General features: G+C 41.4%; 1 protein-coding gene across 1 annotated transcript in view; it reads left to right on the top strand.

Moving 5' to 3' along the window:
• Window positions 1–16,795, top strand: part of GDA (guanine deaminase) — a 147,843-nt gene that overhangs the window by 72,750 nt on the left and 58,298 nt on the right. Inside the window, exons 2-3 of the mRNA XM_082256066.1 lie at window positions 9,063–9,151; window positions 13,794–13,965. Of these exons, the coding sequence (XP_082112192.1) occupies window positions 9,063–9,151; window positions 13,794–13,965 (261 nt within the window). The remainder of the gene's footprint in view (window positions 1–9,062; window positions 9,152–13,793; window positions 13,966–16,795) is intronic.

The following is a 16,795-nucleotide window of genomic DNA, read 5'->3' as shown; positions in this document are numbered from 1 at the left end:
TTTGCGCTATAAACAAAAAAATCAGTGAAAGTTTGAAAGAAAAAACCCCAATATTTTCTGCTATATAACATTCCCAAAAAAAAAAAAAAATTAAAAATCAAATTTTTTTTAACATTTTAGGCCAATTTGTTTTCTGCTACATATTTTTGGTAAAAAAAATCACAATAAGCGAATTTTGATTGGTTTGCACAAAAGTTATCGCATCTACTAACAACGGGAAAGATTTATGTCATTTTTTTTTTTTTTTACTAGTAATGGCGGCAATCTGGGTTTTTTTGCGGGACTGCGACATTGCGGCAGACAGATCGGACCCCTGACTGACATTTTTGACACTTTTGGGGGTACCAGTGACATTACTACAGTAATCAGTGCTAAAAACAGTGGTAGCTGGTCCTCAAAATTTTTTGGGTGGGCGCAAATAGAAAAATGTAATAGGCATTGCTTTGCGGCAAAAAAACGCTGTAAAAGATTGCGTAACTTTGAGGTCACAAAAGTGTGAAAGGGGCCTTCAGTAATCAAGGTATAGTGTGCCCCCTTTCAATGCAGAGAGACCAGCGTGCCCCCTTCAATGCAGAGATCATCGTGCCCTCTTCAATGCAGAGATCATCGTGCCCCCTTTTAATGCAGAGATGCCAGCATGCCCCTTTTAAATGCAGAGATGCCAGCGTGCCCCCTTTCAATGCACAGAGACCAGCGTGCCCCCTTTCAATGCACAGTGACCAGCGTGCCCCCTTTCAATGCACAGAGACCAGCGTGCCCCCTTTCAATGCACAGAGACCAGCATGCCTCCTTTCAATGCACAGAGACCAGCGTGTCCCCTTCAATGCAGAGATCATCGTGCCCTCTTCAATGCAGAGATCATCGTGCCCCCTTTCAATGCAGAGATACCAGCGTGGCCCCTTTCAATGCACAGAGACCTGCGTGCCCCCTTTCAATGCACAGAGACCAGCGTGCCCCCTTTCAATGCACAGAGACCAGCGTGCCCCCTTTCAATGCACAGTGACCAGCGTGCCCCCTTTCAATGCACAGAGACCAGTGTGCCCCCTTTCAATACACAGAGACCAGCGTGCCCCCTTTCAATGCACAGAGACCAGCATGCCCCCTTTTCATTCGCTATTGTCACACAATGGGTGCGCCCCGGGTCCACCCTTTGCTGATGCCTATTAAGAGCCTCTGGCTCTAATCAGGTGATGCAAAAAAAAAAAAAAGAAGCCCATTGAACTCCATGAGTCCGGCCCCTGTGCCCCCAACACACCGGCCGCCACTGGCTAAAAAGTATGCACTGTTACTGTAATAATGACACTGGCGGGAACGGGGTTAACAGTATAGATCTGGGATCCTCAAACTACGGCCCTCCAGCTGTTGCGGAACTACACATCCCATGAGGCACTGTAAAAGTCTGAGATTCACAGACATGACTAGGCATGATGGGAATTGCAGTTCCCGAACAACTGGAGGTACATAATTTGAAGACTCCTGGTATATGTGATCAAGGGGTTAAATGTGAGCCTAGGGGAGTGATTCTAACTGTGGGGGGGTTGGGCTTCTGAGATGATCATAGAGACATGTGATCCTATATAGCAGGATCACATGAGCTCTGCGATCATCCCAGGGAGAAAAACGGTCAGCTGTGTTTACAACAGCCGACCGTCCTTCTCTCTCAGCGGGGAGCAATCACGGGTGTCAGGTGGCAATCGGAGCCGCCTGACACACGCATCAGCTTCCCGGCTGACGAGCGGGGGCGGGAGCGCGCCGCTGGCGGTGTGCGATCGCCCCCTAGACTCCCGAGAGAGAGCGCTGTACATGTGCGGCGATTCGTCCAGGAGTGGCTGCCTTGCCCTTTTCTATATCAGGCAAAGCACCAAAGTCACTTAACATCCCCTCTCCCCAGCGGTACATAGTCACCTACTGTTAGCTCCTCCCCCGAGGATTCGCCCATCAGAAGTAAGGGAAGAAGGCCCGGTGTGGGTTTCTAGCTGACCTGTAGGACCTTACACATGTCTGACCACTCTCTCCCTGCCCTTATGTGGCAGTGCTAGGCTATTCACTGGGCAGCTGACTGCTATATTAGAGAAAGGAAGGGAGTCACCTGCTCTCCTATACATGGAATGCCAGCTATTTTTCTTGTCCATTGCATGAGTAAAGTGGCATGGTGGAGGGAAAGAAAGGATAATACAAGCTGCTGAAAAAGGGAACGTTAAGTGACCCCGTTGTTTTATTCTACATAGGCAAAACAGGGTTCACTTTAAGTGCAACAAGTAGAGCAGTCAGTGAACTGCTTGTGTTATTGAAGAAACACTGTGTATGTACTTCTCATGGAAAGGCCATTGAGCTTGCTTTTATTCTAAGTTTCATATACAGTAATCAATTGTTTCTGGCTTCAAGTCTTTTTACAATGTTTCTGTGTAAGAGAGCAGCAACTTTCTGTGTTTCTATATGATATATTCTGCTTCCCTGCAGAGGCGTACCTAGGGTCTCCAGCGCCCTTGGCGAGAAGCTGTATCGGCGCCCCCCCCCCCCCCCATTAAAGAGTTAGATATTCTGTTGTTTGTCTTTTTACATCAATTTCTATTCATTTTTAATCGTCTGCGTATCCATTAAAGATAATGTTTAGGTTCTAAGAAAAAAAAAAAAAACACTTTTTTTTTAGTTTGTTATAAAATTTTGCAAACAGGTAATTGCCCCCCTTCAATAATGTGCGCTAATGAGGCGGCACTGATGGGCCCTGATAAGGTGGCACTGATAAGGTGGCACCGATAGATATATATATAGATATATATAGATAATATATATAGTGCAGTATAGAGGAGGCCACATCCTGTGTGTGTGTATATAAATATATATAGAGTGCAGTATAGAGGAGGCTGCGTCCTGTATATATATATATATATATATATATATATATATATATATATATATATATATATATATACTGTATATACATATGTAACTATGAGTGCAGTATAGAGGAGGTTACATCCTGTGTATATATATATATATATATATATATGAGTGCAGTATAGAGGAGGCCACATCCTGTGTATATATATATATATATATATATATATATATATATATATATATATATATATATGAGTGCAGTATAGAGGAGGCCACATCCTCTGTATATACATATATATATATATATATATATATATATATATATATATATATATATATATATATATATATATATACATACACACACACATGATATGGCATCCTCTATACTGCACTATATATATATATATATATATATATATATATATATATATATATATATATATATACATACACACACAGGATATGCCATCCTCTATGCTGCACTATATATATATATATATACATACGGAAGACGCCTGATTGGATGGCGAAACGCGTCTAGCAATTGGCTGAGCGTACCGCAACTAGAACGACGTCATTGCGAGAGCAGCAAACCACCGCGCCGTACTCTTTCTGTTTGAGCTTTATATATTGTAAGTAGGTTTCTTTTTTACTAATAAAATTACTTTTTGGAACATACTTCACCATGGATAGTATTATATCTTTATGAGGGCACTGTGGATCCCAGTATGGCCATTTTTAAGGATCTCTCCAAGTGACTGGACAATTCATGAGTTGTTCCAAGGAGCTGTGACAGCATACAAAGGATATATACTTTCTGCCAGCTAAATAGCGTCTTGTGGTAAGTAGGGAACCACATACTATGTATAGTGCAGTATAGAGACCACATCCTGTATACATTTTTATATATATATATATATATATATATATATAGTATGATCTACTCATGGTACCTGGGAGCCAGCTAAGCTTCCGTCACTGGCAGAGAGAGTGCAGCATTCTTCATCCCCCACCGGCAGCATGCTGAGCCTGGAGCTGGCTAGGAGCCTGCTGATGACGAGTCATGTGGGCGGAGCCCTGTGACGAGGGGAGCCGCCGGCCCGCCCATCGCACCGAGCTACGAGTCGGAAACACACCCACACAGTCACAGTGGACACACACACAGCGAGCTGTGGGCGGGCGGCTTCTGGGATTGGAGCGGGGGGGGGGGGGTGAGGGCGCCAGCTGCGGGGCCCGGGGGGGGCAGGCTGAACGGAGGACCGAGAGGAGCAGTAAGTCACTGCTTGCTTCTGCACTGCACTGCCAGTGTTTTTCCGCCCCCCCCCCCCTCGGCCTGTGCCCCTGGAATCACTTAGTTTCTTAGGCTTACGGTCATTTCAAATATTAAAGTTTTACTAATCCCACAACAGTAAAATCAGTCTATATATGCAGTAAAGAATGCTTGTTATACTCACTGTGGAACCTAAGGTGTTAATCCACTGCATTGTGTAAAAAGGCTGTTTGGTCCTGTCTTCTCTCATCCTCCCCTTCTTCCAGTGTCTCCAACTCATCTCTGAATAATATAGAGGCCAGGGGACAAGCTGTACATGCTCAGTTTGGTGTGTATTGCTAGAGAGTTTTTTTTTTCCGTGATTAGCACAGGGCCAATCAGCACTGTCTAGACAGAGGGTCAGGGGTCCTGCAGCCTCATAGGACAATCAGGAGAGAATGACAACTCCTCTTACAAGCTTTAACCCCTTAAAGACCAGGCCTATTTCTGAGATTTGTTGCTTAAAAGTTAAAATTTGTATTTTTTTCCTAGAAAATTACTTAGAACCCCCAAACATTATATATATATATATATATATATATATATATATATATATATATATATATATATATATATATATATATATATATATACATACATATACATATACATATATATATATATATATATATATATATATATATATATTTTTTTTTTTTTAGCAGAGACCCTAGAGAATAAAATGGCAGGTGTTGCAATATTTTATGCCACACTGTATTTGCGTAGCGGTCTTTCAAACGCAATTTTTTGGGGGAAAAAATACACTTCAATGATTTAAAAAAAAACAAAAAACTAAACAGTAAAGTTAGCCCAATTTTTTGTATAATGTGAAAGATGATGTTACACCAAGTAAATAGATACCAAACAGGTCATGCTTTAAAATTGCACATACTCATGGCGACAAACTACGGTACCTAAAAATCTCCATAGGAGACACTTTAAAAATTTTTAATGGTTACCTGTTTAGAGTTGCAGAGGAGGTCTTGTGCTAGAATTATTGCTTTAACGATCACAGCGATACCGCACATGTGTGGTTTGAACACTGTTTACATTTGCGGGCGCGACATATGTATGAGTTAGCTTTGGATCGCGAGCACAGAGGGATGGGTGATTTAAAACATTTTTTTTTTCTTATTTATTTTATTTTTACACTGTCCCTTAAAAAAATTAAAAATAAAAAAATTATAATTCTGATCACTTTTATTGCAGTCACAAGGAATGTAAACATCTCTTGGGACAGTAACAGGCAGTGACAGGTACTCTAAGAGACCCTAAACCCCTCCTCTGCACTTGAAAGTATTCAAAATGCCAAGATCTGCATTTTTGAATACTGTGGATTTTGTAAAACTGGCGCCGTTGGCTGTCAAATAAAGCGGAAGTGATTTTGTGACGTCGCTTCTGGGTTACTACATCGGAGACCCGATCAAAGCCACTAGCCAATGGGTCGGCTGGTGGCTTGGATCTCCTGGTGAGATGGGAGAGCCCGGGCGAGCCACAGAAGGCAGCAGGAGGGGGGAACATCCCCTCTCACTGCTTGTAATAACAGCCAGGCATCACCCCGGTATAACCACTTGAACAAAATGACGTACAGGTACATGATTTTGCAGCAAGTCGTTAAAGGGTAACTCCACTTTCGCAGGGAAAAAAATAGCAAATAAAGAAAAAATAATATATCGTATACAATTGCGACACAAGTCATATTGTAATCAAATGTTATAAATGACCTTTCTTTTTCAATTTGCAGCCGTTGTAATTTTCTGAAAAGGCAATGCAAAGCGGCTACCTGGAGGTGTCCTGTACACAGAATGTATACAGAGCACCCTCCAGAAAGATATTTCCTGCTTGTGTGATTTGCTCACAGATTTTCCCAGAAGTCTGCAGTAGGATACAAGTCAGATTTCAGGCATCAGCTTGAACAAAAATGTAATTTTTGGTGAGATACTCCCAATAGGAACATGTCTAAAGGGATGCAGACCCAGCAGATTTCCTCATTGGTGTCCTGCTGCTGCAGCTGATTAATTATTAAGAAACCTCTCCAATTAGATTCACTTTCCCACATGGACACAGACAAACACACAGGGATTTCTTCAGAATAACAAAAGGTAGGAATCTGAAACAAAGTTTCATAAAATCTTTGTAATGTACAGAGATCACCCAGAGGGGAATGTTATTTTCTCAACAAAAGTGGAGTTACACTTTAATCAGGCACTGACAGAAGTCACAAAACTGCTATATACTGCTGATGAGAAAAAGTATTTAGCAGTTTATATTTACTAAAACTGTTGCATGTCCATGTTCTGTGTACTGTGGGAGACTAAATATAGTGAATGCAGTGTTCTGGGTTTAGATGTTCCTTAAAAGATAAGTCTACCCTAAAACTAAAATCCCTGCATCTATAGACCTCCACGATCTAACACTAACCTATCTAGCCCTGTAAAGAAGACATCAGTATACATACCTTTTTTTGAAGCTTTTCCGATCCTGTCTCCAGCGGCGGAAGTTCTGCAGAGGACATGTCTGACAACGGCTGTGAAATTAATGGGAAGTGATGTCACCCATAGACTTACTATGGGGCTTCCATTGTTGGATGTGTCCTCTACACCCGCCTCCACAGTGAAGCCGCCGCTGACAGCTCAGCGTGGGATCGGGTCGGATCAGCTTTAAAAAAGGTTTTCTTCTTTAGAGGGCTAAATAGGTTGGTGTTAGATCGTGGAAGTCTATAGATGTAGGGATTTTAGTGTTAGGGTGTATTTACCCTTTAACCACCTCCCACCCGGCCACTGCACTCAGGAAATGAAATGTGTAATTTATGCTCCTAGAATGTCTGACCTCTGTATGTGACCGGGCTACGTAAATGTCTCACACATGTGGTATCAGCATACTCAGGAGGAGTAGCAGAATGCATTTTGGGGTGTCATTTTTTCTATGTTAATGCTATATGTTATAAATATCTTATAAATTGACAACTTTGTGTAAAAAAAAAAAAAACGTTTTCATTTTCTTTCAACGTTTTCCATAAACTTGTGGAAAATAATGACATGTTCAAAAGACTCATTATGCCCTGTAGAATATACTTTGGAGTGTTTTCTTTCCAAAATGGGGTCATTTTTTGGGTAATTCCATTGTCCTGGTGCTCTAGGTCCTTCAAAAGTGTGATAGGTACTCAGGAAATGAAATGTGTAATTTATGCCTTTAGAACACCTGACGGTGCTCCCTGCATTTTGGGCCTCTGTATATGGCCAGGCTGTAGAAAAGTCCCACACATGTGGTATCACCATACTCAGGAGAAGTAGCAGACTATATTTTAATCTAAAAAAAAAAAGTTTATCTATGCCATTTGAAAGAAATAACTTGTTAATATGACAATTTTGTAGGAAAGAAAAATGTTTCCATTACCCAAACTATTGTGGGCAAAAAAAATTGCAACTTCAAAAAGCTCACTATGCCTCTTACTAAATACCTTGGACTGTCATCTTTACAAAAATGGGTCATTTGGGGGTATTTGTACTCTCCTGACATTTTAGGGGTACAAAAAAAGGGATAGGTAGTTAGTACATCAGGATTGATCAATTTTAAATGATACATAGCCTAGCTTGTAGGCTCTATACCTTTCACACAAACCTATTATCATACACTTATTGGGATTTTTTTTTTACCAAAGACTTGTAGCAGAATACATTCTGGCCTAATTTTATGCCAAAATTTGATTTTATTGGATTTCTTTTATAACAGAAAGTAGAAAATATTGGTTCTTTTTCAAAATGTTGTTATTTTTTTGCTTATATCGCAAAAAATAAAAAACCCAGTGGTGAATAAATACCACCAAAAGAAAGCTCTATTTGTGCAATCAAAATGATAAAAATTTAATTTGGGTACAGTGTAGCATGACTGAGTAATTGTCATTCAAAGTGTGAGAGTACCGAAAGCTGAAAATTGGTCTGGGAAGGAAGGGGGTGAAAGTGCCCAGTATTGAGGTGGTTAAGGAACATCAGCCTGAGATCTTGTGAATAGGGCAGCTAGCTGGGGAAAATAAATGGTACGATGAAAGTACCACTACTCGTAATGCTATGTCCATTGTGTGTATTATAAACACTGACTGTATGTTTAATCAAGGAGTATTCATGCAAAATGGTAGAAACAGTGATGTACTGTATAAAGAAATCTAATCACACCTGATTGTCTACCCTTAGGATACATTAAAATATCACATAAAAATGGGTCTGAAAAAGGAATATTGTTTACTGTTTATTTAGTATAATGGGTCATTTGTAAACCAGACCCTGTACGTAGAATAATGCATTGTTCCCCAGGAGCTCGGGCTCAGCACATCATTGATTGGATTGACAGAATTTTGTCAAGGGATAGAGATGATTCAGCAGTCATTGTACAAGCTGACACCAAGGAAGTATTTGCATACATTTTCAGCACATTATATGATACTAGACAGATAAAGGGATCTCATTCTCCTCTAAGTGGCTGGGTAGTTTGGCTTTTTGGAGAACTGGCCTGTCTTGGCTGTGTTTGGCAGGGACATTCTGTATCTTAATGAAGTGGACACTGTTTTGCGGAGAGACAGAAAGGTTAAAAGGTATAAGTGGAGGTGGACAAAAAAATAAATGAACAAAGGAGTAGGATACAGCAAAAATTATTGGGGATATGGTATAAGAATATAATTAGCAAAGCAGATGTTTTGTTTAGAACCTAATGTGCTACTAATAAAATGTTGTGAAGCTTCATTACATATAAGTCATGATTCAATACTAAAATATCAACTGAATTACTACATTCTTCATGAGAATCAGCTGGTAACATAAGAAGTTATTGGTGTTATAAAGCATGCATTATAACTCATTGTTTTGAGGAACAATATGACCCTGTGTTCTTATACACGTCTCACTTTTTTTTCTAGATCCTGTTTTTTGAGAAGGCTCAGGAACAATCACGATTGGCTCAGAAGTGGGGGTTTGATGAAAGCAAGATTGATGTACTTGGCAAGAAGTATGTTCCACATATTGAATTGAATTGAATTGGCCATGATTGCTAATTAGTTATATAATGCTTTCAGTGCAATGGGCTGGATCAGATAACAAAGCCCAGTCCTGCTTTTCTGTGAATGCTCTGATGGCATTAATTGCTTGCGTAGATTATAAGGAAATTTAGACCTCATCCTGTCCTAGACACCTGAAAATTAATATTGTCCCTTTTGAGCTCCACCCTTTATGTTGAGCTGGCAGGGAAGGATTCATGCGCTCCCCGCCGGCAGAACACAATCGTGCTAAAGGAGGGTTTCCCTCATCAACACTGACTGGGTTGATGAGGGAATCAAGCAACCTCCTTTCCTTCCACCCATGATGGATGGAACGAAAATTGCATAATGTATGGCCTGCTTTAGGGCTACTGTTGATATTTTCTCAGTGTGGATGGAGGAATATCCACTGCCAGCTATTGAATACAGTGAAGCTGTCGAACAGCGACTGCATCTGATAGGATGTAGTGAGTGTTCGAGCGATTATGTTACACCTGGCTTACTTGATTTCTAAATCGCCTCTTGTCAAGCTGGGTGGTGCTTGCAAAGCCACCTATGGCTCAAATGTTGGCCATTTCAGAAAGAATCAGCCATAATTTCAGTCTTCTGTGGGGGCTTTCTATATACCCCTCTTACCCTGCTGCCCTAGGCACTGGCCTATAAGGTTCTGTTGGTAGATACAATTTTGTCTATACATTTTCTGTTCAGAAGACAGCACAGCTTTCTAGGTGAACTGCTTTCCATATCACACAAGTATAAAGGGAGAGTGATACAACACAGAAATGTTACACATAGTAACAGGGAAATGTCAGATGAACACTTTTATTATATTTTATATCCAAAAACACTTGTGTTTAGAGATGTTAATTCACCACATGTATATTCATTTTTTAACAGATTGTATAACATATATAGCCACCTTTGTTTCCCAATCTGCCATGCATACAATAATAGTTCATGAAAGATACAGTATGTTACATAATTACATAGTTAGTCAGCTTGAAAAAAGACACAAGTCCATCTAGTTCAACCAATAAAAGGGAAAAAGAAAAAGAAAAAATATATATACAAGCCCATATACACAATCCTATACCCACAAGTGATCCAGAGGAAGGCGAAAACCCCCCAGTAAAGCATGATCCAATTTGATCCTACACAGGAAAACATTCCTTTCTGATTCCCCGAGAGGCAATCGGATATTCCCTGGGAAACTTTACCTATAAATATTAGTATCCAGTTATATTATGTACATTTAGGGAAGAATCCAGGTCTTTTTTAAAGCAATCTACTGAGCTGGCCAGAACCAGCTCTTGAGGGAGTCTATTCATTGTTTTCATAGCTCTTACTGTGAAGAAACCTTTCCATATTTGGAGATTAAATCTATTTTCCTCCAGACGTAAGGAGTGCCCCCTTGTCCTCTGTGATGGCCTTAAAGTGAATAACGCAACACCAAGTTCCCTATATGGATCCCTTATGTATTTATACGTTGATCAAATCCCCCCTTAATCTCCTCTTCCTAAGAGAGGATACATTCAGTTCCTCTAATCTTTTCTCATAGCTGAGCTCCTCCATGCCTCCTATCAGTTTATCTGCTCTTCTCTGCACCTTCTTCAGTTGCCCGATATCCATGTTCTTAATCTATGGTTACATTTTCATTATAACATATTCAGTTTTAGTATCCAGGCAATCATTAAAGTAGTATTAAACCCTGCTGTTTTTACCTGAGTCACCAGAACTAATGCCCACATTAAAAGATTTGCCCTCTATTATGGGGACAAGCTGAAATGTGGGATTTCTTTCACTTTCGATGATAATGATCAACATGACAAATAAGGGGGGTAGAACTCCCTAAGAAGTGCACCAACAGCAATAAAAACCAGCAGGTGTTGTAATCCCTCTCCACTCTATTCTAAACTAAAATAAAAAGGCTTTACGTTTTACTTTAACAGTGGACAATGCAGTCTCTATTCAGTCTGTTTAGCTTAGGGAAGGGAAAGCTTACACTGGGACATAGGCAAGGATTAAAAGATAATGAAGCTGCATACTCCTTAGGCCGTTAAACCAGCTGCTGAAAGTGCCTAAAAACTGAGGGTTTAATATCAACTTAGACCTGGTTCACACTGGTACGACAAGCGCTTTGACTTTTAGAGCACAAGTCGTATGAAATGAAAAAAAAAAAAAACGACATGGAGTTCCCCCCCCAATCCATACCAAGCTCTTCGGGTCTGGTATGGATTGTAAGTTGAAACCCCATGCCAAAATGAAAAAAAAAAAAAACGGTGTGGGGTCCCTGCTAAAACCCATACCAGACCCTTATCCAAACATGCAGCCTGGCAGTCCAGGAAAGGGGGGGACAAGTGAGACCCCCACCTCCTGAACTATACCAGGCCACATGCCCTCAACTTTAGGGGGTGCTTTGGGGCAGGGGGGCTCTTCCCCCCCACCCCAAAGCACCTTGTCCTCATGTTGAGGGGGACAAGAGCCTCTCCCCCAAAACCCTGGGCTGTGGTTATGGGGGTGTGCAGGTAGGGGCTTACAGTATCAGAATCTTGAAGCCCCCTTTAAGAAAGGGGGCCCCCAGATCCTGCCCATAGTACATAGTACCTCTACCCATTCATCCAAAAAACAGTGTAGTGTAAGAAAAACATGAGGCAATTTTTAAAGTCTTTTATTAAAAATGAATAATATCCCTCGTAGTAGCTTTAACATCAATCACGATGACAGTCACCACCGCCACTGACCCAATAAAAAAAAAAAAAAAACGCTCTTCCCCCCATGAAGGCTCCCACCATTCTGGCAACTCTGGGATCTGAGAGTTATTTTATAACTATGGGTTGTGGCCTTGCGGTGACATCACCCAAAGAATCCACCTCTTTTTGATGTCACCGCCCTGGGCATGATGGGTCCGTGACGCCACAATGGGACGAGTTCTCTGGGTGACGTCACTGCATAACCACGCCCCATAGTTAAATAAGAACTGTCACACTCCTGAGCTGCCAGAATGGCGGGAGCCTTCGTCGGGGGAAGAGTGTTGCTTTTTTATTTAATCGGGTGGGTGGCAGTGACGACGGTCATCGTGATTCACGTTGAAGCTACCACAAGAGACACCGTTTTTTTTTGGAGACTATGTACACATAGGGGGGGAGCGGGATCTGGGGGTCCCCTTTCTTAAAGAGGGTTTCACGATTTCGATAAGCCCCCTGCCCGCACACCCTCACAACCACAGCCCAGGGTTGTGGGGAAGAAGCCCTTGTGAGGCCATGGTGCTTTGGGGTGGGGGAACAGAGCCCCCTCTGTCCCAAAGCAACCCCTCATGTTGAGGGCATGTGGCCTGGTATAGTTCAGGAAGGGGAGCACTGACTCGCCCCCACCCCCCTTTTCCTGGCCTGCTAGGCTGCATGCTCAGGTAACGGTCTGGTATGCATTTTAGGAGGAAACACCACACCAAAATTAAAAAAAAAAAAAAATGGTGTGGGGTTTCTCCTCAAAATTCATACCAGGCCTGAAGACCCCAGCGTGGGTACCCCTCAAAATCCATTTTCTTTTTTTTGTTGGTGTGGGGTTTCCCCTCAAGACCTAAGTCCAATTCATTAAAGTCAGATCGATGTCAGACCTAAGTCACAGTGCAAGTCTGATCAACAGTTGCATGACTTTCATGTCAGACCAGTGTGAACCGGGCTTTAGGGTGAACTGTAAACAGGCAGTCATTTAGGTGAGTTAAAAACATCAGTAAATATTGGTGCTGGCAGTTATTACTGAAAACCTGAGATCTTGTTATCAGAGGTCACACTGTTGCCCTATTTCATAATGTATTTCTATGTGTCAGGACCATTTTTTGATTCTATGGAGATAGTAACTTTAACATCCAATAGTGTACGTTCAAGTTGCTATGGCATTATAGTTCTTTTTTTTGGGCTTCCCTTAGAACTTGAAGAGGAGTTAAATGGATAACCAGAACTCACGGAAAAAGTAATAATAATGATTGCCAATTGAACGATAAACATTAAAAAACAACAACTGCAATACACACTTTCTATCTGGAGCTGTTCCACACAGTACTGCATTTCCTCTACAAGATGTCCTCAATTTCCCAGTTGAGTGATGGCCTGCAACGATAAAACCAGTTCCTCAGAGCTCAAGCTGTCATAGACACATTCCCAGTCTGTGACTGGACAGTTAGGCAGGGACAGCACATTATGACCCCATTTCCCTGGGACTCTACTCTCTCCTCCTATCGCCATACTCGTTGTCAACACATTGCTGTCAACACATTAATTGTCTTGTCGTGCTACATATTCCTCTCCACTCCTCTCCCACTCAGCTCTTTGGTACAGTGAATAACGAGAAGCTGTTTCTAGGCCAAATTAAGGTACTTATCCTGCAATAAATGCATTTAAAGCTGACCTCCTGAGAGATACAAAAAATACAATTCATTGCACATAGGTATTCATTTATAAATCATTAGGCACTTGGAAAGTAAGGGTGGATCAAAATATTCTTTGCATTTTTTTTGTGTAAGGAATAAGTGGCATCAGCTTTTTGTAAAGCAGATACAGTATAGACATATAAATGGAATCTGTGTGTTGTTTAATAATATAGAGCATTTTTCCATAGTGAATTCTTCATGCCTGGAATGGTTGATACCCACATCCACGCACCCCAGTACTCATTCATTGGAACAGGAATGGAAAGACCTCTTTTGGAATGGTTGAAGCATACTACATTCCCAATTGAAGATACATACACAAACCTGGAGACTGCTAGTAACGTGTACAATTCAGTTGTTGTAAGGTTTCATAAGCTTTCCATACATGTATAGTAAGAGTAGTATCTGTTGTATAGTAGTTTGCACTGGTACACTACGGTTTGGCAACAGCACGGGTGTATGTGTGGTTTTCATACGTTTTTAGCCGCTGCCCCATAGACTTCTATCAGGTCGTGTAGTTATGCTACATTTTCTGAAAGCACACCAAAAGTGCACTTTCAGAAAACTTTCAAAAATGCTACATCTTTGGTGCAGCCGCAGATATACCCACGATGTGGCCAAATCAGTAATTGCAATTATGAAATGTTTGCATATCTTGTAATGAAACACACATGAACAAAATTAACAATAATGATTTTTGATATGAATTTGTGTGGAAGGCATTTAAAAATGAAAAAAAAAATTGTAATGGCATATATGTTTTGTGTTTGATATACAGTACCTGTCCCCTTCATGAAAGTGCCATTTTTGTCATTTGCTTTAGTGTTCTTTTTTTAAATTAGAAGTAATAACTGATTTAATTATATACCTAGACCATAGATGGCATAATCCTTACATCTTTAAGCTACACTATAATACCAAAAGTATTGGGACGCCTGCCTTTACACGCACATGAACTTTGGCATCCCATTCTTAGTCCGTAGGGTTCAATATTGAGTTGGCCCACCCTTTGCAGCTTCAACTCTTCTGGGAAGGCTGTCCACAAGGTTTAGGAGTGTGATTATAAGAATGTTTGACCATTCTTCCAGAAGCGTATTTGTGAGGCCAGGCACTGATGTGGGCGAGAAGGCCTGGCTCGCAGTCTCTGCTCTAATTTATCCCAAAGGTGTTCTATCTGGTTGAGGTCAGGACTCTGTGCAGGCCAGTCAAATTCCACCCACTGCCCTCTTTATCAAATCTTTAAATAATCATCAGTTTCAGACTTTGGCTGACTTAGGTGTGAATACGGCCTTAGGGTAAAAATTAGATAATAATATGGCAAAATGCGCATCGTGCTTCAGGTTAGATGGGCCGAACGACCCCCTGTTCCATTCCCATCAGAACTCTCGAATATTGAGAAATTTTAGAGCCGAATAACAAACCCCATTGAAGTCTATGGGACCCGAACTGGGAAAATCAAAAGAGCCCTTTTTTGAGGGCTTGGATGCAAGTTATGTAGCATACAAAGGGCATAGGGGCCCAGGTACATGTATCAATGAAAAAAAGGTTTGTAAGAAAACATCAATTTTAAATGAGCAGGTTTACTGATACTTAAAGTGAAACAATAAAAATGAAAAATTATTTTAAATATAGTGCCTGGGGGGTCCCCTTAGTCTGCCAGTAAAGTCGCACATCTGTACCGTATATGGTATATAGAACCTGCTGCAGCAAAAATTAAATTTATAAAGGCAAAAAAAAATCACATTTTTCCTGCAAGCTTTCCTTATTTTTTAAACAATGGCTTGGGGAGCCAGTCTGTATGATGAGGCTACAATTTAGTGCACACGGAACAAGAATAGAGATTTTTGGTTAAATTCTGGTGTCTGTTTCGCAAACTTTGGATAGAAGTAACAGATGCAAAAAAATTGGGCTTTGGGTGTTGGTGTGGTGCCTTCACACCGTAACCCTATAGAGGTACTGTTGACAAATCAAGTAATGGCTGTGCATCATCAAGGGGCAAGTGACTGACGCTGTGTTCAAAAAATTTAGCTGACTCCTCCATGCATGATGCTAGGGCTATAACAAGAGTAGTTGTGGACAAGGTGGCAGAATAGGCTGCTCTGGCAGCTGCAGTGGACAGTCTCTACTTGCCTGACAGAGGATAAGGAGGATGTGAATGATTCAGTAAGCCAATCCATCACCTCCTCTGCATGCTGTGGCTGGATAGCATGGGCAATATCACTAAACAAAGAAAACGGTGCCCTGCCTGATGACAAACCATGTCCACCTTTGTCTGTCATGGGAACAACTTCCTCTCCTTGTTGGCCTCCAGACACGATGGGGAGGGGGGGGGGGGTGGTTATTACCAAAATGTAATAGAGAAGGGGAAATGTGTACTTGGATTCACTTTAATCAATGGAAAGTGGTGTTTGGTGTACTTTAACTTGGGTACTCACTACACAGACACACTCCACTGACACACTACAATATACTGTAGTAAAACTGCACTGATGCACTTAAATATACTGCAGTAAAACTGCACTGACGCGCTTTAATATACTGCAGTGAAAGTGCACTAACACACTTCAATATACTTCTGTAAAAGTGCACTAATGCACTTTAATATCCTGCAGTAAAAGTGCACTAACTCACTTCAATATACTGCAGTAAAAGTGCACTAACGTACCTCAACATACCATAGTAAACGTGCACTAACGCAGTTCACTATACTGCAGTAAATGTGCACTAACACAGGTCAATATCCTGCAGTAAATGTGCACTAATGCAGTTCAATATACTGCAGTAAACGTGAACTAACGCACGTCAATATCCTGCAGTAAATATGCACTAACGCCAGTGCCATCTTAAGAGCATTAAAGGCCCCGAGCAATGCAGTGCACTGGGGCCCCGCCTACACAATCACCCACGAGAATAAAAATGCAAATTATCCATAAGGCGATATTTATTGGTACAGCAGTGCCAGGCTAATGACAGCTGCCAAGTTGGGTGGCTGGGTCCGGTGAACACACACACAGATGGGAGTCAGACTTGACTGTCCTGTGTGTGCCTGTTCCAGCGGAAGCAGACAGGCAGTTGTGGGCTCCCCCTCCTTGGCCCAAGTGGCCTGACAGCAGCCCAGGGCTGACAGGTGCTTGCCACCTGCTAAGTTCAGCAGTGGGATGCACACGGGAATAGGGACTAATGCTTGGCT

The sequence above is a fragment of the Pelophylax lessonae genome (genome assembly GCF_965119305.1).
Source record: "Pelophylax lessonae genome assembly, chromosome: 1".
In the NCBI taxonomy this organism is placed as follows: domain Eukaryota; kingdom Metazoa; phylum Chordata; class Amphibia; order Anura; family Ranidae; genus Pelophylax; species Pelophylax lessonae.
The sequence above is the reverse complement of the archived record's forward strand: the minus strand, read 5'-3'. Positions and strand labels throughout refer to the sequence as shown.